Source organism: Leptidea sinapis, chromosome Z (assembly GCF_905404315.1).
Source record: "Leptidea sinapis chromosome Z, ilLepSina1.1, whole genome shotgun sequence".
Taxonomy (NCBI): domain Eukaryota; kingdom Metazoa; phylum Arthropoda; class Insecta; order Lepidoptera; family Pieridae; genus Leptidea; species Leptidea sinapis.
The window spans coordinates 17,233,003-17,255,338 of record NC_066312.1 but is presented as its reverse complement, the minus strand read 5'-3'; the positions used below and the strand labels follow the sequence as shown (position 1 = coordinate 17,255,338).

Here is a 22,336-nt window from a genome sequence, read left to right as displayed (position 1 = left end):
GTAGTTAAGACTAGTCTCCCAAAAATAATTTTAACGGTGACTCCGCCCGTCTGCTGCCCTGTCCCGCAAGATCGTATAAAGCTTTGTTGAGCGCCCCCCGGGTGAAATATATAAATGTTTCTATGATTAGACACAGAGAGAGAAACGCTATAACACGGTTCGTCACTAAAATGGCATTTCTTGCCGTGGCGTAGTGTGCCGGGTTGTCTCCTTCCCTTAAATGTGTGCGAAAGGAACGATGGCTGGTCCATGCGTCAATTCGTGAACGGGTGCTGCTTGTGGTGCCACGCGATCTATTGTAGTTAATAAATCATTGTATTTGTTGGATGCGATTACTAATTATGACCGTAATTACGACCATCATGTTCACGAAGCACCCTTACACAAACAATGAATTCAAGCTCTAAAGGTTGATTCATCCAATATAGGAAAATTTGTATAGATTCAGTTTATTCTTTATGAGATATTTGATACTTAAAATGCTTTTAACTAACACGATTCATATATTGGATGCAGCACCTTACAACAACTAATTTGTTTTTTTTATTACAGCCATTGTGACAATTCAAAAGCGCTTAGTTTAAGCCTGATTGAATAAAGCGTATTTGATTTTGATACTCGATGGGTATGTATTTTTACTGGACTATAACATGTGTTTGATTTGAATAAACCCGGGTGTTTCTTTAATAAACCCGATCAGGCAAATAACCACAGTAGTAGCTTCAAGCTAAAACAAAAACATTCTCAGCCATTTATTTTTATAGGCAGTGGTGACTAGTGATCAGTTGTTACGCATAAAGTGACCCTAATCAGCAAACAAAAGTAAAGAGCAAATAAAGATATGGAGACTTAATTTTACAAATTCTTTCTTCAAAATAATTTTGCTTGATAATGATGGTATGCGCATTTCATTTAGTTAATGATCTACGAGCACTGCAAAGCTATCATTATGAATTTCTGTAAACTAGTAATATTATAACGAGAGAAAAATCTGTTTTTTTGAGTCACGGACGAGTAAAAAAGAAGGACTCCGCGCCGTGATATTAGCAAGAAAAGCACCGATAAGCAAGTGTGTGTTTCGGGGGATACTAGTTACACAATTTTTAAGCTATTGCATAGCTTCTATCGCGGGCCTTGAGCGTGGAGACCGAATCCAGAAATTCCGTAACGAAAATGACCCAACACTTACTTACTAGATGTATATAGATATTTCGGCACGGTCATTACAGTTGCCGTAGAGCAGCGGTTATCACGTATGCTTTTTGTGCAGAAGGTCCCAGGTTCGAGTCTGGGGTACTGATTTTTCTTATCACGTTTTTTAATTTTTATTATTATGACAAGTATTTTTATTTAGTTTCACCTGTTCCGTTGTCTGTCTGTAATCAAATCTAGCAAGTTAAATATTACTCACTTCCCGTTTGCTTGTTTAAAATTAATTTTATCAAAAAAAAAAAACTGCATAAACAAAGTTGCATAGCTTGATAAAAAATGCTATGCTTAATAATAATAGCTTTACCGCGGCAGTCGCTGAGTGCCACACGTCTTTTTTATTATTTCTCCCTTCAATTATCATATATGGCCACAAATACTTATATAGTATCGTTTTAACACTTTTTCACAACCCACGACGGCATTTTTAAAATATTTTATGGAGACACAAACTGATCTGTCACAGACGATGACAATTCTCATAATGGCCGCCTATCGGTCTGTAGTAGTGTAGGTGTGGGCGTGGGAATATGTATTTACACGTTAATCGGCTTGTTTTGGTGCTATACTCTTATTTAAGGTGACACGGAGTCATTATTTTCTTACTAGTCCGTGCTTTGAGTATAATAAATATTTTTTTTTTCATCAGAAAGAGAAAGGTTTGACATATATTTAAGTATCTCTTTGATAGGATATTTCGTTTGGTTGTAAAAGTCGTCGTAATGGCATATTATAATTATTATGGAGCCTAAAATAAAGTTCGATTTTAGAATAAAATGTCTTGACAAAGACCATTCATACGATTTTCAACGTTTCGTATTCGAATATTTTAATCCCTGGGGAATTTTCACAATATTTCCTACCTCAGCGCATTGAAAGAGAATAAAGACTTGCTTTACTTTGAATATTCGCGACATGTTATTGGACATTTTCAAGTGCTGTGTGAATAATATTTAACAAATGTTTGCAATTGTATATATATAAAATGCATATGTTAATACTCTAACCCATTGAATATACCAGCGTATAGACGATCTGTTAACCCAAAATTCCAAGCTGTCTGAAGGCTGTCTGTTTATGACTTTGTCAATAAAAAAACTACGTTTAAAAAAACCGACTTCAAAAACAGAAAAGTATCAACTAACTAATAATTTAATTTAATACACCTCTTATGCCAACCTTTACCTTTAATATTAATAAAATACTATTATTTATATGTGCTACCTATTGATAGGTTTTAAGTCGGTGCCAAGCCCTAAACAAAATAAAACTTAATATTATATAAGCATCTTACTTACTGTAATTATTAAAGTTGTATAGACGCGTGTCTGTCCGCTTGCGTTGTTTTGTTCTAGACGAAGCTTTCCCGCTCAAAGTCACGCATGGCGATTGTGGGTATGCTACTACTTAAAACAATTATATCATCCACGTAGACAAAAATTTTCAAAAATGTTGATTAAATGAAAACTACTGGGCCAAACTATGTCATATTTTTATGGGACCAAATGGCATCTACTCCAAATCGAACTAAAGAAGAATTACGTAAATCGTATCATAAATCTCAGAGTCATCGGTGTACATACATAAAAAAAATACCAATCGAATTGAGAACCTCCTCCTTTTTGAAGTCGGTTAATAAATTTAACAATTACTTTGGCGATAGAACTTTAAAGTAAAGAATACCATATCTGCTTAATAGTTTGCCAGACGACATCCGACGGGAACCAAACAAAAATAAATTTAAAAAACTATTGAGTCAATATTTATTGTTGCAGTAACATTTGTAAAATACGCTGTAAGATTTATTTTATGAGACTCGCTCGATCCTGTAGACAAACTGTGCAAACAGTATTACAGGACTTTGTATTACTTTAAGAAGAAACTGTATGTTTATAAATAAATAAAAAAATTGGTTTCAGTAACAATAGATTCGCTTTCCTTTTCTACTTTGCTGTGTCTTCGTTAGAGATGTCATTCATTCTATCTAGCGCGCTGTTAGTAAGTACTAATAATGTCTATACGCTCGTATATTGTAAGTCTATGCGCTAACCAAACTTGTCGTGTCCATATAAAACAATAATAATCAATAACGGCAAAAGAAAACTATGCAACCAATGAAAAGGCTACGTGTAGTAAGGCGAGTGAATTAAAACAACTTTAGCTGATTTTAATTCGGCGTGGTTCCTTGTATGTAAACTAAACTACATACACATAGCCCTCATGTACTCGTATTTGTATTCGATACGTAAAACAAATAGAAAGCTGCTTGTCACGAATCGTTAATTGATTTGCACATTCGTTCTGATGAATTTGTTTTAGTCACGATACGGCTTATAAATGTGAACGAATTGACTGTTGGTGTGCACCTTTTCGATTAAAAGTTGATGCTTATAGAAGGGCGGTTCTGGCGTCCAGACTGCGAATACTAAGCGTCAAACACTAGAATTATAACACGATTTTTACTGTTTTGTCTTTAATCATCACGACACGTGTTTCGCCTCTACACGGGACATACTCAGGAGATGTTGACTCGCCAAACTCTGGCACGAGACTCTTTAATATTTTCTTTATCAATATAAGTGTCAAGCACTGCATTTTATGAGAATAATTATTTTTGTTTCAATTCAAATTAAATTATTATGTTTGCTTTGTTCAACTCTCAGGTTGTGGCTTCATCTACATTCTACAGGATCTACTTTACAGTTGATAACCTGCTCAACTCCAATATTTGCATATTAGAAAATTGACTTGAGATGTCGCTCTTAAACTAAACAATATGTTATGTTGTTTTTAAAGTGATAACCCTCACTTCTAGGATTAATTCACAAATTAAATTTGAAAAATTAAATTTTATGAACGATGCGGGATTCGATCCCAATAACAATAATGGCAATAACTTAATGCGGTTTATTATTCATAATATATTGTAACTTTAATTCCTATTTTTTATGTAAGAGGAGGACAAATGTCCGCACTAGCCACCTGACGTTAAGTGATAAGCGCTGCCCATATTCTCTTGCAACACCTGAGGGATCACAGGAGCGTTGGCGGACTTTAAGAAAAGTGTACGCACTTTTTTTGATGGTACCCATGTCGTTCCATCCTAGAAACATGGAAGCTTGGTTGTACTGTGGAGGAACGCCACACATCCAGATGGTCGGGATAATATGCTAATTTGTGGCATGTCATGTGGTGGTAGAAATTGGCGGCAGGAATCAGGTCAAAAAGCTGCCCGCGTTAGATGCGGTAGAAGGCACATAATAAAGCGAAGTCGTTATCCAAAGCCAGGTGATCTATCCATTCAGAGCCCTGCTAATTCGAGCAGCTCTGCCTCGCACGCGGTCAATTGGTTCGATGATCGGCTGATACTGGTGTGAGCCAGACCAGAGATGATAGCAATCCTCCATATGTGGCTGGATCTACTCTTTGTAGAGCGCTAGAATGTGGGCTTGAAGTATTACCGTGCTCTAATCAACCCAGTATTCCGCTACTAAGTGAGGCTTTAAGAGAACGGTGATACGGCAAATGGGGTTATTTCAGTGGTAAGCGAGCAAACTTGAGTCTTCTGGGGATTAAATTGGACAAGGTTCGTTTTATCTCGTTCCGCAACCTTCACAAGACAGGACTTTTTCTTTCGTTTTAAGTTTCTTCCGGCACTGATCGACGATTTCCCGAGAAAGACCTACATGGCCAATGTATACGGCTTCACCAGTACTGTCATCCACATAGCAATGTATGTTGGAGGCGTCCAACAAATCATCATTGATATGTAGAAGAAACAGTGTAGGAGATAATACACAGCCTTGGGGAACTCCAGCGTTCACGAGCTTCGGGTTTGAGCAAAAACCGTCACAAACGACCTGTGTGCTGCGCTCAGTGAGGAAACCGGTGGTCCACTTGCATAAACTCTCGGGATGCCCAAATGATGGAAGTTTTAAGAGAAGCGCCTTGGGCCATACATATCAAAAGCCTTCGTTATAACCAGATAAACGGTCAGGCCTTTTTAAAGATTATAGATTATTTTGATTAGATTTACAACAAACACTCATACTAAATAAGTGTTTGTTGTAAATCTAATTTATAGCCTAATTAACTGATAACATGAGTATGTGTCTCAGAGCCAACTACTAAGTGACAAATTATTTTGTTGCTTTTTAATTATCTGTTTTTATTAGATAAATATAAATTCTCAAAAAAATTTGTCAAAAATCGAAAAGTTTTTTGTACACGCGTACGATCTAGTTGCTTAGTTTCGTTGTAAAAAAGTCAACTTTGCTAAAAATTGTGTAATTAATTTTTTTTTGTTCAAGTACAAGTGATTCATCAAATCACAGTTTCTATACAAAATTATCAAACTAATGCACATCCGGCGACGTCTTGAGAAGTCAAGTGTCACTTAATAATAATAACACTATAGATAATTTAGTAATAGAATAAAACAAAAATACCAATGAAAATAATGGATATGATTATTTTAGAACCCTCTTTGATTTACCAGCGAAAACGCTCACTGTCCTTAATGGCTGCCGCTTATGACGTCCGCCTCGACACTGTGATAATCACTGAGCCGTGACGTCATTCATTCTGATTGGATTGCCATACGCATATATAAACATTGTGTATTTTAATGTACTCCTGTGATAATATCTTAATATATATAAATCCAGTGTCCTGGTGTTTTTTTCATGTCAACTCCTACACTAATGAACGGATTTTAATGGGGACTACTTCATGTACATACAGTTACCCATAATTATTTTTATTTCCAATAGTTAGTTGTTTTGTATGGACATATTTTCTGTGAGAGAATTTATTGAGGCATGGTTTGACAGTTCTGCTGTGAAACAATTTCATTATAGGAAACAACAGGGAGCATATTTTACGAAATAATTCTTGATATTACGAAATATTATTGGCAAATTCATAAAAAACAGCATTTTATTTATTATGTCGTCAACAATTCTGTCGGGTCAGCTAGTATTTTACATAAACCATTGATTCATTCACCTCATCCTTGGATATTGTAATCATCATAGCTGCTCGAATTGTCGGGGACGCAGTGCTTTGTGAACGTCTAGATAAGACGTTGCGTAGGGACGTCGCTTCAATGTGTTTCTTCTACCGCATTTATCACGGGGAGTGTTCCGAAGAGCTGTTTGATCTGATTCCTGCCGCCGAATTCCACCTTCGCACGACACGCCAGAAATAAGGATATCATCCCCACCATCTGCATATGTGGCGTTCCTCCACAGTGCCATTTTCAAGAGCTTTCTTCCACGTACGACCAAGCTACGGAATGAGCTTCCTTGTGACAGACGATTCGATACATAATACCTTCAAAAAAAGTGCCTACACTTTTTAAAGGGCCGACCATGCTCTTGTGATTTCTCTGGTGTTGCAAGAGAATGTCGGCGGCGGTGATCACTTAACATTAGGTGACACGTACGATCGTTTGTCCTCTCTTCCTTAAAAATTTCCCCTTTTTTATAATTAATAATATTATGTTTATATTTTTAATGTGACTTTATGTAATAAATATTGATAACTAGGGTTAACAGTAGTCAATTGTGGTATCCGCATAGCTAAATAAATAATATTTGTATCGGATCGGGAACAAAGCATTGTCGTATTCAGCTGGTGTCCCGTATATATGCTGTTTTACTGCTTGGCATCGACCGGGGTTTTTGGCAAGTTGCCAGGGCCTAGCTTACCTAGCTTACTTACGTACGTAGCTCGTAGGTACCTACGATTTACTTTCAATTTGTGAACGACTGAACAAACTTGATCCGAATTAAACTCTTCTTATTGTTAATAATATTGGATTAAGCTGAAAGTTTTGCGAAGTGTTTCTCGTAATTCAATAATTTAATATAGACATGATATACTTTTATTGAAATAAAGATTTAGGTTGTACCAATAAACAATCAATTGTATTTTAAATTTATTTAAAAATCTTGTAAGTATATTTATATTGTCATCTCAATGAGTTCGCGCCTATTTAGATCTCAATTCTTTTGTCGCCGAAGTCAACAACCACGCTCTTGGTTCCCGCTGTTAGATCTGAATTAGGTTCGTTAATAGCACAAGTAAAAAGGTAACACCTTATTAATCTTAAAAGCAAAGTGGTGCAAACCAACTCTAGTTACGATTATTTCTTATTGTAATTTTCAAGGAGGAAAATTTTTCTTAAATAAATAAAATAGAAACGTTAATCGAAAGGTGGTGACGCAATTGGAAAAACCGTTGAGTCTCACGGCCCACCACGGGCCCCTAGTTCGATATTCAAATTAATATGTATGATTACACGAAGTTTTATAGCGAAGGTAATGCTCGATTCTCGATTTACATGTGACTATGTGCCATGAAGACTACACAAAGTGGCCACCTATGTGTGGTCAATATTCTGTACCTCCTCTTCCATAGAGATGGTTAAATAACACATACAATAAGTTACCCGTCAATTTTAAAATAGCATTTCCAGCATATTCTATTGATACTTAGAATTGAAGAGTTTTAGAAAGTCACTTTGGAAGATAAGATATACTATTTGGTGAGAAATTAAATAAAAATTTGTTATTTTTTAATAAAAATTTTTGGAAAAAGTGAAAATTTTGATTATTATAACACAGTGAAAATATGCATTAATAGAGAAAAAATAACCTTGAAATTTTTTTCTCTAAATCTCACAATTTTATACTATAGGTATAAAAACAATTAATTGCTAGACAGATAATAAATATATATCAAGTATCTAAAGTTTTAGGTTTGATAGTTTTCAAAGTTAATTCAAGTTGAATTTTTAGAGCGAATTTCTATAACTTTTAAAATACAACATTTGAAAAATTAGAACCCATCTCCTGTTTGAATGTTTATGTTTCTAAGCGTTTCATTAAAATATCTACTTACTATAATATCTTTATTTAAAAAATGTCATGTCAGTGTGTTGTCATGTCGTGTTAGTCATTTGAGCAGTGGTTGAATTATTGTGATTACGAAGCCGAACCACCACGAGGTCTGAGGGATCGAATATCAGCCGTGAAAAATTTTTTACAGTTTAAGGATGATTGATTTTTCTGGGAGATAAACTTTTTAATGTAAAATAATTGTATTATTTCTGAAGTGTTAATTTTTTTATGTAATATAAATTGCCATTTTTGTGTACGCTAAATAAAACGCATAAATGCTACTTATATAATTATATAATAAGCAATTCGTGCGAAATTACTCTCAAACCATTCCAAAATATTCAAAAATGCACAACGTTATTGTTCAAGTATCACTTCTGCTGGCACTCCCGGAGTGCAACCCGTATTTTTTGGGTATATTGTGTAGATCTGAGACTAGTGCATTACCTATTTTGTACAATGGCAATACATCGTTTGCCTAGTAAGATAGTTTCTCTATACAAACAAGTGCTATTAATATAAAAATAGTCTTTTAATTGTTCAGGATATATTAACCCTGTATATATAATAGAATCCCATTCTGACATTTTCTTTGTTTGTTGTTTGATAGAGAAATATAAAATCAAAATGGAATATCATAACGCCTGTTACTTTTAATGAGCAAAGTTTTGTTTATTATTATTTGCTCTGTGATATGTAGCTACTTCTAATTTAAAGTTGTGTTAAATCAGTGTCATTTATTTTTTCTCTATGCAATAATTCATGATCAATTAAGTAATTTAAAAAAGTGAAAGTTAAACAAATTAACTTAATATTAAGTTTATATAGTATTATGTTGTTACGAGACATTTGACCATAAATTTTTAACACATGAAATTAATGCGCTCCCGACTCCATATATTTTTTTAAAAATTCTCCTCTCTTCCTATGCTCATCCACTTATCCAGATTTATTATAAACTAAATATTATCAATTTGGCCGGGTGATAAACCACCAGGCTAAAACTTTCATAGTTCGTGATATAAGTATCTAAGACATAAGTATACAGCTACAATTTTAGCACAAATTTATTTCATTATTTATGTATTTATTTACTAACGCAAAAAATCCAATTGTATTAGAATAATATTCTTATATTATATAAACTTTTAGTATAAGAAAATATAAATAATTTAATAATTCAATTAAACTCTATGCTATTATTAATTGAAATGATTTTGGTTATAATTAAAATAATAATTATTGTTACTCGTTAAACGTCTGCGAAATATTTACTTATGCTTAACTTACTTGAATTTATATATCCTTGACGGGCATTTATAATAATAATAATAATATTGACACACTCTTACACAAATAATTATAAGTTTAACGTAAGAATAAAATATTAAAATAATCATGCAATAATCGGTGCATGCAGTGCATTGAAATAATAAATTGTGAATACTATGAATAGTTATTAAAAAAATCATTAATATTATATTTCCGCGCTTACCTTAGAAGGATGGAGGATTCTTCTGACGAAAACATACTCGTTGGCCCTACAATACATTTTCAAGCGTTATATATAATTATTAAATTATAAAACGCGAAAAGTCAATAATGCAGTTAAATAAAAAATTATAAAATAGAAGAGATTTAAAAGTTACGAATAATAATTTATTAGTATGAGTTAAATTTAATAAAAACTTATGTAAATAATTAAATAAAGCTAATTGGATTTTTTTTAATGAACATACCTAAATTGAGTCAGGAAGTAGCACGATAGTCTTCGTGTCAATTATGACCAACTGTATAACTTGTAGAGATGGTGATGCAATTTACCAAACCCATACAACGTCACGGCACGAAGTCAAATGACATAGTTTGATACTTGAACACTAGTGACACATTTATGTCTAACTTCAGGTTTCAGGCGAATCGCCTGTGGAGATTCGTTTTACGCAAAAAAATATAATTAAAAGTCAAATATCACTGAATTATACTTATCTATATAAACAATATGTATTTTTCATATCAGAATAAAACCCACAATGTTGTATATCGAATAGCATAGGTTGTTGTTTTTTATTTTAGTGACGCTATGCTTTCGTAAAGTCTGATCATATAAAAAAATATAAACAAATCCATTGGGACTGAGAACACACTAATGTAGTATACTGTAATAACGCTTTTGAAGTTAAAATAAAATTAATATTAAAGGAAAAAGGTCAACCACGGCAATGACTGTAAAGGAATATATCTATTGCGAACACAACCAACGTCGTGTTTAAGCCTTCACGCATGCGCACTGGTCATAATCCTGAAAGATTTCGAACTTCTAGTACAAAAGCTCGTTCGGTCGGACTATTTTATTTATTTTTAACCACAAGCAATCATCTATCAATACATGTGAAAAAATCTACGTTTAATAATTTAAATTAATATTAATTAATAATTTAACTTAAATCAGGTATTATTTAAAAGAATTTAAATGATATTTTATACAATATTATAATTTTAATTTTAATATGGCAATGTTGTGTGTCCTCTCATACCAGATTTACACTTACAATATTTTCAAACATGTAATATCAATATCATCATTTTTTTTATGACAGTAAGGGCCGAGACGAACAGGACGTTCAGCTGATGGTAATTGATATGCCCTGCCCATTACAATGCAGTATTCTTGAAAAACCTCAGGATTCTTGAAAAACCTAAAAATTCTGAGCGGTACTACAATTTTGCTCGTCTCATTGATACATAAGTTGTTAAGTCTCATTTGCCCAGTAATTTCACTAGCTACGGCGCCCTTGTGACCGAAACACAATAATGCTCACACATTACTGCTTCGCGGCCGAAATAGGCGTCTTAATATTTATGTCTATTTTTTGTTATTGCTAGAGTACTTCAAATAGTGCTTAAAACGGCTTATCACAACGCTGCAAGCAGAGGGCTAGAATACAAATTCGACAACAATAAGAAATAATTAAAACAGTCCAATACAGAAATATATCTCCTTTCCATTCAGTTTACAAACGTAACAAATCCTTAAATTATGGAGGAGGAAATTGCCGGGAACGAAACCTTCTTAACCGACTTCAAAAAGGAGGAGGTTATCAATTCGATCGGTATTTTTTTATGTATGTACACCGGTTACTCAGACATTTATAATCCTATTTACGTAATTCTTACCTAATTTTGTACATAGTTTGGTCGAGTAGTTTTCATTTTATGAACATTTATATGAAAATTTTCGTCTACCTGGATGGCACAATTGTTTTCTGTGTACGCCTTTTTTTTGGAGTTTTCATGCATGGTTGGTTATATATTATTATTAACTGACACTAAAATGTAAAAAATAAAAAAAAAACTATGTTTAAAAAACCGACTTCAAAAACTGAAAAGTATCAAATAACTAAAAATTTAAATAAATACACCTCTTATGCAAACCTTTACCTTTAATATTATCAAAATACTTTTATTTGTATGTGCTACCTATTGATAGGATTTAAGTCACAGCCAACCCCTAAACAAAATAAAACTTAATATCATAAACAGCTTACTTACTGTAATTATTTAGGTTGTCTGACCACGCATGTCTGTCCGCATGTAGTTTAACTAAGAGCAAACAAAAGCAACCTACAAGTAAGACTTAAGGGTATGTGTAACAGGATAAAGTAATGTTCATAGCTCCAAATGCTATAGTTTCACCACAAAACTTGTCTAAAAACACCTTGTTTGCGTGTTTTCTGCTTACTCTTCGCCTTAAAACTGTGTATTCGGGGTCAATCAGTTCAGGTCAGTCTCACTAAGTTGCCATTCGTGGAGTAAACTACAAGACGAAATAGTACCTATGCATTGTAATTAGGCCACGGTACCGGCGCCTTACCGCACTTCATTATTATTAATTAATTACCTAAATTAATAATAAAAATAAAATACTATAGTGATTTGAATGTCAAAAGAATAGCTTTTTATATAAGGGTATGCCTTAAATAAAATTTCATGACTCTTTACATAATTTGTACGGCCATAGATACCTTCGGAACGATTGGTCGAAATTTAATTCATACATTAGGCACCCTGACTTTATATTTTATTTGTTTGCCCTTTAGTAAATTGTGGAACTAAAATTTCTATGATGTAAAGTGTAATTTTATAGACCATTAAGTCCGAGTTACTTAAGACTTGTTTGTGTTGAATATAATTGACACACTTCACCAACCACGTTCTATACATATAACTTCACACAAAATAATTGACGACCGATATAGCCGAATGGTTAGTGACCCTGACTACTAAGCTAGAGGTCCCGGGTTCGGATCCCGGTAGGTGCAATCATTTATATGATGAATATGGATGTTTGTTTCCGAGTCATGGATGTTTATATGTATTTATGTATGTTTAAGTAAGTATATTGTATTAAATATATCGTTGTCTTTGTACCCACAGTACAGGCTATGCCTAGTTTGGGACAAGATAATTTGTGTAAGAGTGTGTCAATATTATTATTATTATTATTATTAATTATCTAGCCTCCAAATTAAGGCCTGTTAAGGATAAGTGTAGTTGCATAAACATAAATAAAGGCATATTATTTATTCAAATTCATATATTTTCATTTAAAATAGGATTACGAGAAGAACGCGTAAGAGATTGGGCAAAATAAACAATATGTTGTTCATTTTAAAAACCCAACCCGGGATTTGAATACGGGAGCATTAGCTGATTATGTCAGGATCACTAACCATTGAGCCATACGGGTCATCAACATTTTCCGTCGACTTTAAACCTTGGCACTTGACACTAAGTTGGCACTTTCCAATAAGGCGTAGTTTATCGATTGTAATTTAAATACATACCGTACTTTGAATTTATACTTCTTTAGGCGCGTTATGAAAAAAAGTTGATAGCGAAATTTGAGGATGCGCGCGCATCGTGTGTTGTATTACAGACAAACGTAACAGGTTGAAGTTGGTTCCTAAAATTTTATGACGTTTTCGTAATTCATTATTATTTTTTTGGTTTCTTCGTCCATTTTTAAGACAGGCAAAGGGTTCAAGCCCACACAGCCGTATTCATTATTTAATAATTAATTGTCAAAGCCATCTTTGCAAGATTTTTACAAAATTGTTCTAAAAACGTAGAATAGCACGAGGTATAGATCATTTTAATGATTTTTAATTCGTTAGGCCAAAGAAGTATAACTTCTTGCGTGCATACATAAGTACACACACACTTTTTATTTTACTTGTTCTTAAAAATAAACAGATCAGCTGACCATAAGCAGGTTATTGGTACTGCATTAATTTTTACGAGGTAATATCACAGCGAAACTATTAATGACAATAACTGCAATAATGAAAAACAACTTTTGTAGAGGACTAAACAGAAAACACGCAAAATAAGGTGTTTTAGACAAGTTTTGTGGTGAAAATATAGCATTTGGAGCTATGAACACTACGTTATCCTGTTACACACATCCTTAAGTCTTATGTGAAGGTTGCCAATGCTTGTTGCTGTTTATAGTTAACACTCCAGAGCTATTTTAAACTATCATTTTTCTTTATAGTTAAAGAAGTTTTTCTCGTCAAAATTATTAACTTTTAAAAATGCTATTTAAATAAGGGTAATGGTAAAATTATAGATCGAAAGAGAACAATTTAGAAGAAGTTCTCTCTTATCAAAAACATTAGATAAGTACTCTGAGACGAAAATAAATGACAGATCACTTTGTAACATAGATTTTGCTCAAGGTCGCGGAGTCGCTGTCATTTAGTGTCGCCTTAAACAGATAACAAATTATAATCATTAATCCAATCCACATAGATTTTACATAAAAATTAGGGCAAAAATGATAAATCTACGCATTTCTTGAACACGGGCATAGTCTATAAGTCCCACTGGTGTTGTGGCAATCCATTTGCGGTTGTCTCACCACTTTCCACCACATGTGCGTTTTATGTAAAAAAGGCGTAATTTTACAAATGTAGTGAAATACTCCATTAATTTTATTTTGGATTTTTGCCAAGGTCATCATTATATCATAGTGTAAAAGTGAATGATCCACAATTAATAATTAAACGTAACAACTTTATCAGTATTAATTAACAATATTTTAATAGTTAAATATTTATGCCATGATCAATTAAATCTCTCAAATGTCATATTGCTATGTGTGGCTATGTACTGGTCATTTGCAATTATTTACGCATGATTATAAAATTTAAACGCAATTATAACGGAGAAACAGATTAGAAGCGTGAATAATAACGCAAATACGAAATTATATGGACATGAATACAGCTAATACGAATAAACAAGAGCTGTTACCGTAAACCAAGATGAGATTTGGTACCTTTCCGAAGATTTTGTTGCAGAGCTTTCCGAAATTCATGGAAACGCTTTCCAGAAATAGCCAATTGTTGTACAATTTATTACGTACGTTAGTACCGCCACAAGGGCGATTGCTACATCGAGTTAAACGTCCGTCGAAATCACAGAAAGATAGCTGGAATATATATGGAAATACTCAAAATCACGACTTACACGAGTATGTTTAAATTTATAAAAAATTAACTCAAATAATTTTAAAATTTACAACATGAAGCAGAGTTTTTGATAAGAGGATCATCCAGCCAACCTTAGCAGCACCAGTTCACGAGCATGATCATGGACCAGTCATCACATCCCTGCACCATATTATAGGGAAAGAAAAGATCCGCCCAGCAACGCCGCCATGACAACGCACATTATTCATATATAAATTTAAATAAACACGTCATTACTTAGACTACGCACTTCTACGCACAAATATAATTTTGTATTATGTTGGATATTTCGCTTCAAGATTGCAGAATAAGTAAAAACGAAAAGAGCGAGTAATACCGGTTTACATTAAGTATCCATTGAAAATAATCATTTTATTTTGCGATAACTTACATTAAATACCTAGTGTAAGTTTTAACTTTTTTAAATATTAAAATACCACAAAAATACGTAAGTTTCTATACTTACTCTGTGCTTATACATACTTTTGGATTTTCAGCTAACTATAAGATGATTTACAGTAAGCAATAATAAATAGAAAAAAATTGCATATTCGCTGTTATTCCATCTTTTTTACACGCTTTTCTTCAACTGTATGTATGTTTGCATGTTGCTTGTAACTGATTTACTGGGCGCGATTTTAACCCACTTTAAACGGCCAGATTTCGTTCAAACTTTGTAGATTTATCGAGGACCGATGACAATAGATTATTTTGATAAAATTATTCCATTTTTCAATTTGAATAATAAGATTTTCGTTAATTTATATAATATTCATCTATCAATAGGGCAGAATTGATGTTATTTTAAATTTTTAAGGAACTTTTCAAATGCCAAAGAGAATTTTTAATGCAACAATTTAAATAATAGTTTAAAAAATAAATAATAGTTTATTTAACTACTATTTCTATAAACTGTAGGTACTATTTTTAAGAGTAGCTAGCGCCATCTTGTGCAGTAGCCAGAAAGCGTAGTAGCGTATACGAAGGACATGGTTTCATCATACTTTAGCAAGTGTTGTTTCCAACTTCCTGCAGACGGTGCTGTACGCAATTTTGTTTTTTAAATTATCAAATTCTACCCTCGTACAATAATTTACGGCTGTAGTAGCTACAGAGCTACTGAATACGTAAGTATCCTTCCTTATTCCTACTCTGTGAGAGAAACAATGAAAATCAAAAGAGATTTAAAAGATTTAATCATCTTTTCTATAATTACATTCTAATATGTTTTAATATTAATATAGCTGCTACATACTTCTTAAATATATTATATAAATCAAATCAAATACATATAGTATGACATAAAAAAAGAAAAGAAAAGAACATTGATCGTTAAGAAGTACTTTTTTTCTATTATTTCTTACTCCTCTCATTAGATTTTGCGATGGCCTTTTACATAATAATAATTAAAGATAGCTTTATTATGATCATGCACAACCTCTGCTAGTTAGCGTAGGTATGTATCGCAAAAAATAGCATAAAGTGTTACTTACATATAGCTTTCATCACACTGTGGTGACTTTAGTATCGCTGGTTGGAAACTTTCTTCAGACTCGAATGCAAGATTGTACATACTGCCACTCAACCTACTACCTACTACTACGATCCAATCAGTAATAACGGATCGAAATGCGTTGCACTACTAAAACTTAATACTTAGCGGTTCTATCTAGGCGTGTTTTATTGTTAATTCAACAATTTGCAGTGATGTGGAACGAAATAAGCATAATGTATATATACGTTGAACACGTCTCTGAAACCTGAGTCTGTGTTAGTAAGACTTGTGACACAAAAATATGCGATCGTTGTAAGATTTATATTGTGTCAGCAATTAACTGACGAAGAAGAGAAACTAGTAAAAAATTTATAGTATTATAAAGTGATTTTTAAGCCTGATTCGTTTCAACTATGAATGTATGAACATTGAATATTATTCCATAACAAACTAGCTGCTGGGGCCAGCTGCGATCTATAAATCTAATAAGTTAATGATCGTTTTAAGTTAGAGCGCTTTCGCACTACGCCCGATCCGAAGACGGTCAGTACCCGTGAAAACACTTTCCAATCTAGTCGTAGAACTATTTCTATGGTAGTTTACGCACTAGAACCGGCTTCCGTCATCCAATTTCTTTCCGTCAACCGTTAGAAATAGTTCTACGGCTACACCTGACCGTTTTTCACGGGTAGGTACGGATCGGATTCGGATCTGATGTAGTCCGAAAGCGCTCTTACCATCTCTAAGTAATACTACAGAATAGGGATGGATACTTACGTGGTAATACTATCCCAGACCAAACTGTGACTTAAGCTGAGATCTCTAGAGCGTACTCAGACTTTGCTCAGACTATACTTACGCAAAACTTAGCTGAGTGTAAGCTTAGTATAATATTTAATTATGTTTTTATAGTTATTTGACAGCTGAAATTATGCTAAGCTTAAGTTAAAAAGTCAAATTCGCATTTTATCACACCTTATCTCTGGAACTGTTAAACCCATTTTGAAAATTATTTCACTTGTGGAGAGCTATAATAAAGCTGAGTTTCTTGATATTATAGATAGGCTATCTGTATAGTATAGATATAGAGTTTCATTTAGTTTTTGGTCAGAAAACAGTGATTTTTTTTCTTCTTCGGTTATACTGCAAAAACTACTGAAATATAGAGAAGTTAAACAATAATCGATTTTTATTTAAATCTATTATTATTTTCTTATAATCGATTTTTACTATCGTTTTTCGACGTTTTCGGAGCTGTCACAGTCTAACTAGACGTGTAAATGATCTAAGGAACAAGTATATAATAGTATTATCCGCAATAAATAACCAAATATCATTGAAAACGTTACAGTTTTCAGCGAAGTTTTGATTAAAAGTTCATTTTGCTGAAAGACAATAGCACAATATCAAACACAGTATACAAAGAAGTCATAAACAATTAACCCACTGACCCAATACGTATAACAGCAGAGATACTCGTAGAATCTGGCTAATGAAAGCTGTCACGGAGAAACGGCGGCAATTTCAAAAAATATGCTGCTAGCACTGACTGTACACCGAATAAACAAAGTTGATACTATTATCACAGTAGACATATGTACCAGTACTGTGACACAAATATAACATTCTGAATTTCGTTGTTCCGATTTTGAAAAGTTGACATTTCAAAATACTCGAGAATTATAATGCCTATGAAATTTTATTTTACCGAAAGTCGTAATGTGATTTGTTTGTGTTCCGATTTTTAAAGGTTCAAAGAATCAAATCGATGGGTTTTCGGTTCGAAGAAGACATTTCGATTTTAAATACTTCGAATAAACTGTAAAAATTAGGATTCTAATTCAATTATCTGTTGCATCATTTTACATTTTACATATTATATTGTAATTAGAAATGATTTGGAAATCGATGTACTTAAATGTAAATGTTGATATAAAAGAGTGGGAATGAGTTTCTTGCTACTTCTTCTCATTAGCTTAACCCTTTACGAAGTAGCGGTAGATTCAATAAGAAAAATTATTTTTTTGACATTAATTAAGTTTCATTTCCGTTACCTGCGTGAATAAACTGAATTTGATTTGATTTGATTAATATAATATTACTTACATATAATGATATATTACATTATAAATCTGTGATAAATACCATTGGACAGGCTGTTTCATATGTTTGACAGTAAATTTTTGTGCCTATTTGAAGCACCACTCGCGAGCGTCCAGAGAACTAATTATAACGATTAATACTAATGGCTGAGAAAGAACGTACAATACTCTGAAGTATTTTTGTAATTTGAATTAAAGTCGTTCGTTTTCCTTGTTATTTATAATTCATAAATCAACGTTATAAGGTACACAATTTTTTTAAATAGTTTCCCACCATCTATCGATGTTTGCTGAGGTTGTCATCACTAGTGTTAGTAGCGCCGAATCTCGTTACATGGCCGACAGCGCCAAAATGGCGAATATCAAACACTCACAAAAGCACTTTGACTGTCGCCAGTCCAGTATATAAAAGGTTTGATGTAATTTAAAAACGTTTGCTATTGTATTACTGTATTCATAATATGTATACTTGCGCCGGGTACGATCGGTCGGTCCAGTGTTATTGAATCCTTTGTCTTAGGTTATGTTAGGAATATTGAAATGTTGGAATTATAAAAATAGGATGAATAGTAAATTGGAGTTCAAAAATCTGTATATTGTAATTATTTATGTAGTGTGTCCGCCATCTTGATATATTTTGTAATTTTATTTAAATCATTATAGGCAATCAAAGTAAGTAGCCATCCCTACTGTGTAGGTCTGTAGTCTTATATCATTAACGGCCGTTTTCAATAATGTATCACTAGTTACGGATTGCTGTCACCGTTTATTGACAAGATCTTATCTATCCATAGTTATGTCCAATATAGTTATAGTCCAATGCTTTATGTCCATAGGTTATTGAAATGTAAGTAAGTGTAAAAGGATAGATTTGTCTACCTCTAGTAAGTTAAACTAAGGATGGATAGGTTATTGAAAACGGCTGTTATACGTCTAGATATACTATGAAAGCTATGAAAACATTGAAAATATTAAGTTTAGAACTAAACTCTATCTAGACGTATAAATTATCTATGGCATATAATTTATACTCTAACATAAAATAAACGTATTTAGGTTGTTCATTATCTTCGAAAAGCCAAGACTTGCAAAATTACTAAATCCAAGTTTTGTAGTTAAAAAATAATAATCTAGCATATTCAACGATATTTTTTGGTAATCTGTTTAAAATAAAATAAATGGTTATTGAAATACACAGACAAGGCGCGTCATCTGTTGTTATTAAGCCGTACTATTACAAAGTGTTATCTTGAATACCTTACTCCCTAACACTCTCACACAGCAGTTCTCATACTGTGTGTTGGGTGGCACTATTTTCAACTTCTTTTTAATACCAACAACCAAATTGAATTTGACCATACTAATAAGAGCAATAAATATTAAAGTCTCTATTAGACCCCGCATAGTCAACATAAATTCAGATCTATCGCAGATTGGATTGTATATCAGACGCCGTCGCCGTGGAGTATTTACTATTTACCACGGTTAACGCTAATGGGGTTTGTGATTATTTACATTGTTTAATTTATATTATGGGGTGTCGCCAATTATGTTATTAAAATTTAAATAAATTTAGTCACTGTCGTTTTCACTTTTAACTCTTTTTGTACACTTAAGTGTGCTAACTATGCTAACACTTAACAGCCAGCTGAAAAGTTAAATGCCGGCCCTAAATTAAAGATATTTAAATCTTACAGTTTAGTATAGATACAGGTTAACGTAAGGGAGAATTAAACACAACCGGGTGACGTTCACAAGTGGTAAGTTACGAGCATTGATAAATACTTTTTCGACTTTAAAAATAATCTTGATATTAGGTTATACCTAAGAATAAACCAAGAATATGCAAAATGTTTACAAATAGACATTTCCCGCGTTTATTTGTAAGGGTGCTTGACATTCGGAAAATTTCAGAATTATCTTTTTATACTCAGTGTTGTCAGCGCCATTGTCAACATTTTGCATAATCTTGGCTTATTCTTAGGTATAACTTCATACCAAGTTTACATATTTGTAAGGCTTATGGTTATTACCTTATGTGTGTAATTGCATGATTGAGAAAAAACACAGCTTACTTCTTGCTTGTTCCTCGCATTAAACTCATTTCATTTTTTTCGGGTTTATGTAACTTCTGAAAATCAACACGAACCACTTTTCGGTTGAAATATAGCTCCGAGCTTGCACACAATACGATGTTGTGTTTGTGTGCAAAACAAGAACAGAAACACTCAAATAATATTAGTTCATCATCGCTTAACCGCGGGTTACATGAAAGCATTGTAATTATTTTATGCATTGAAACTATATCACAATATTTTCTATTATACTCGTAATTACAATTAATGCGTCTGTTTTTAATATGTAATATAATCTTTTAAAGCGGAACGGAACCCAAAAAATATCCACCGCCCATTTAGTTGCCGCTTTTTTTAATTGAAATAATAATAGAAGACGACTCATATAACCGAATGGTTAGTGACCCTGACTACTAAGCTAGAGGGCCCGGGTTCGAATCCCGGTAGGTGCAATCATTTATATGATGAATATGGATGTTTGTTTCCGAGTCATGGATGTTCATATGTATTTATGTATGTTTATGTAAGTATATTGTATTAAATATATCGTTGTCTTGTGCCCATAGTACAGGCTATGCCTAGTTTGGGGCAAGATAATTTGTGTAAAAGTGTGTCAATATTAAATAGATATATTAATTATAGGCCGAAATATTGAAATAAAAGCTCCTCCAACACCAGAAGAATCACCTTTGATTCTTCTGGTGTTGGTGATGAATTCAAATGTTGTGAGCCTTCTTGAGTGTAAACTCAGCTAAGATTCGTCTTTAATAAATTCGACACGTGTTTCGCCTCTACACGAGTCAATATCTCCTGAGGATGCCTCGTGTAGAGGCGAGTACGTGTTAATATCTCGTCTTATTTTTTTTTAATGAAAATAAGGGACAAGACGAGCTGGACGTTCAACTGATGGTAGTTTATACGCCCTACCCATTACTATGCAGTGCCGCTCAGTATTCTTGAAAAACCCAAAAATTCTGAGCAGCACTACAATTGCGCTCGTCACCTTGAGACAGAAGATGATAAATCTCATTTGCCCAGTAATTTCACTAACTACGGCGCCCTTCAGACCGAAACACAGTAATGTTTTCACATTACTGCTTCACGGCAAAAATAGACGCCGTTGTGGTACCCATAATCTAGCCGGCTTCCTGTGCAAAGGAGCCCACTGGTATCTTAGCGGAATTTACACTCAAGAAGGCTCATAACATTTGAATAATTATGGATTTCCGCGAAATAACGCCTAATTCAATAAATTATGGTAGTGATCACTTAACATAACCCGTACGCTCTTTGGTCTCTCATCCATTAAATATTTTTTTTTCTCATTTCTTTCCGTGTTTTTGTTAATAATGAAAATTCTGCGTGTTAAATTCATATGATCGATGTGGCAGTAATCGCAAATCGATTTCACCTCATGGTCACACAATAAGTTAATGAAAACTACTTTCCCCTTCGGTATTAATTCATATGGGTTCTAACACGTATTTATATACAAAAATATTTTGGGAAACAGTTTTGAAACTGTTTGTTTTAGGAATTTGTATGGTATCTGAAACTGAAATGTTTTCATTTTTAAGGTTCCTTTTAAAAGACTAAAGAAATATTTGTAAAGTTATCCCTATTCGTCCATATAGAAACGGGTACGTATAGCAATTAAGTGAAAATTAGCGACAAATAGCTTGTATAGCTTGCGTCTTGAAGCTGAGATAAATTAAAGGTCGCTGCATACGTTACGAAATACTACCTCGGAAGGGACCTGAACGGTACGGGGATCTGACTGCCTCGTTCAAAATAGGAACATGGTATAAATTTATACGAACTGTGACATTAACTCGGTTCTAACGTTTTCGCCGTTAAATTTTGACACTTGCATCGTCAAGGTATCACTTATCTACTTCTCCCTACCGGAAGAATGGACTGACGATCATGACTATACGTAGGTAGCGGAGACACGGACGGGATGGTACTCGCGCGGGGCGGGATTATTAACAACATTATTAACATAGTCGGCGTC

At 33.3% G+C, this 22,336-nt stretch overlaps 2 protein-coding genes across 2 annotated transcripts in view; one reads left to right on the top strand and one right to left on the bottom strand.

Annotated features, from left to right (window-relative positions):
- LOC126978855 (protein NDRG4-like) overlaps positions 1-9,987 on the bottom strand; it is a 72,345-nt gene extending 62,358 nt beyond the window's left edge. The window contains exons 1-2 of the mRNA XM_050827968.1: positions 9,854-9,987; positions 9,610-9,655 (exon numbers count right to left, since the gene is read on the bottom strand). Coding sequence (XP_050683925.1) covers positions 9,610-9,644 — 35 coding nt within the window. The 5' untranslated portion in view covers positions 9,645-9,655; positions 9,854-9,987. The remainder of the gene's footprint in view (positions 1-9,609; positions 9,656-9,853) is intronic.
- LOC126978866 (uncharacterized) overlaps positions 1-22,336 on the top strand; it is a 223,630-nt gene that overhangs the window by 135,949 nt on the left and 65,345 nt on the right. The window lies entirely within an intron of this gene.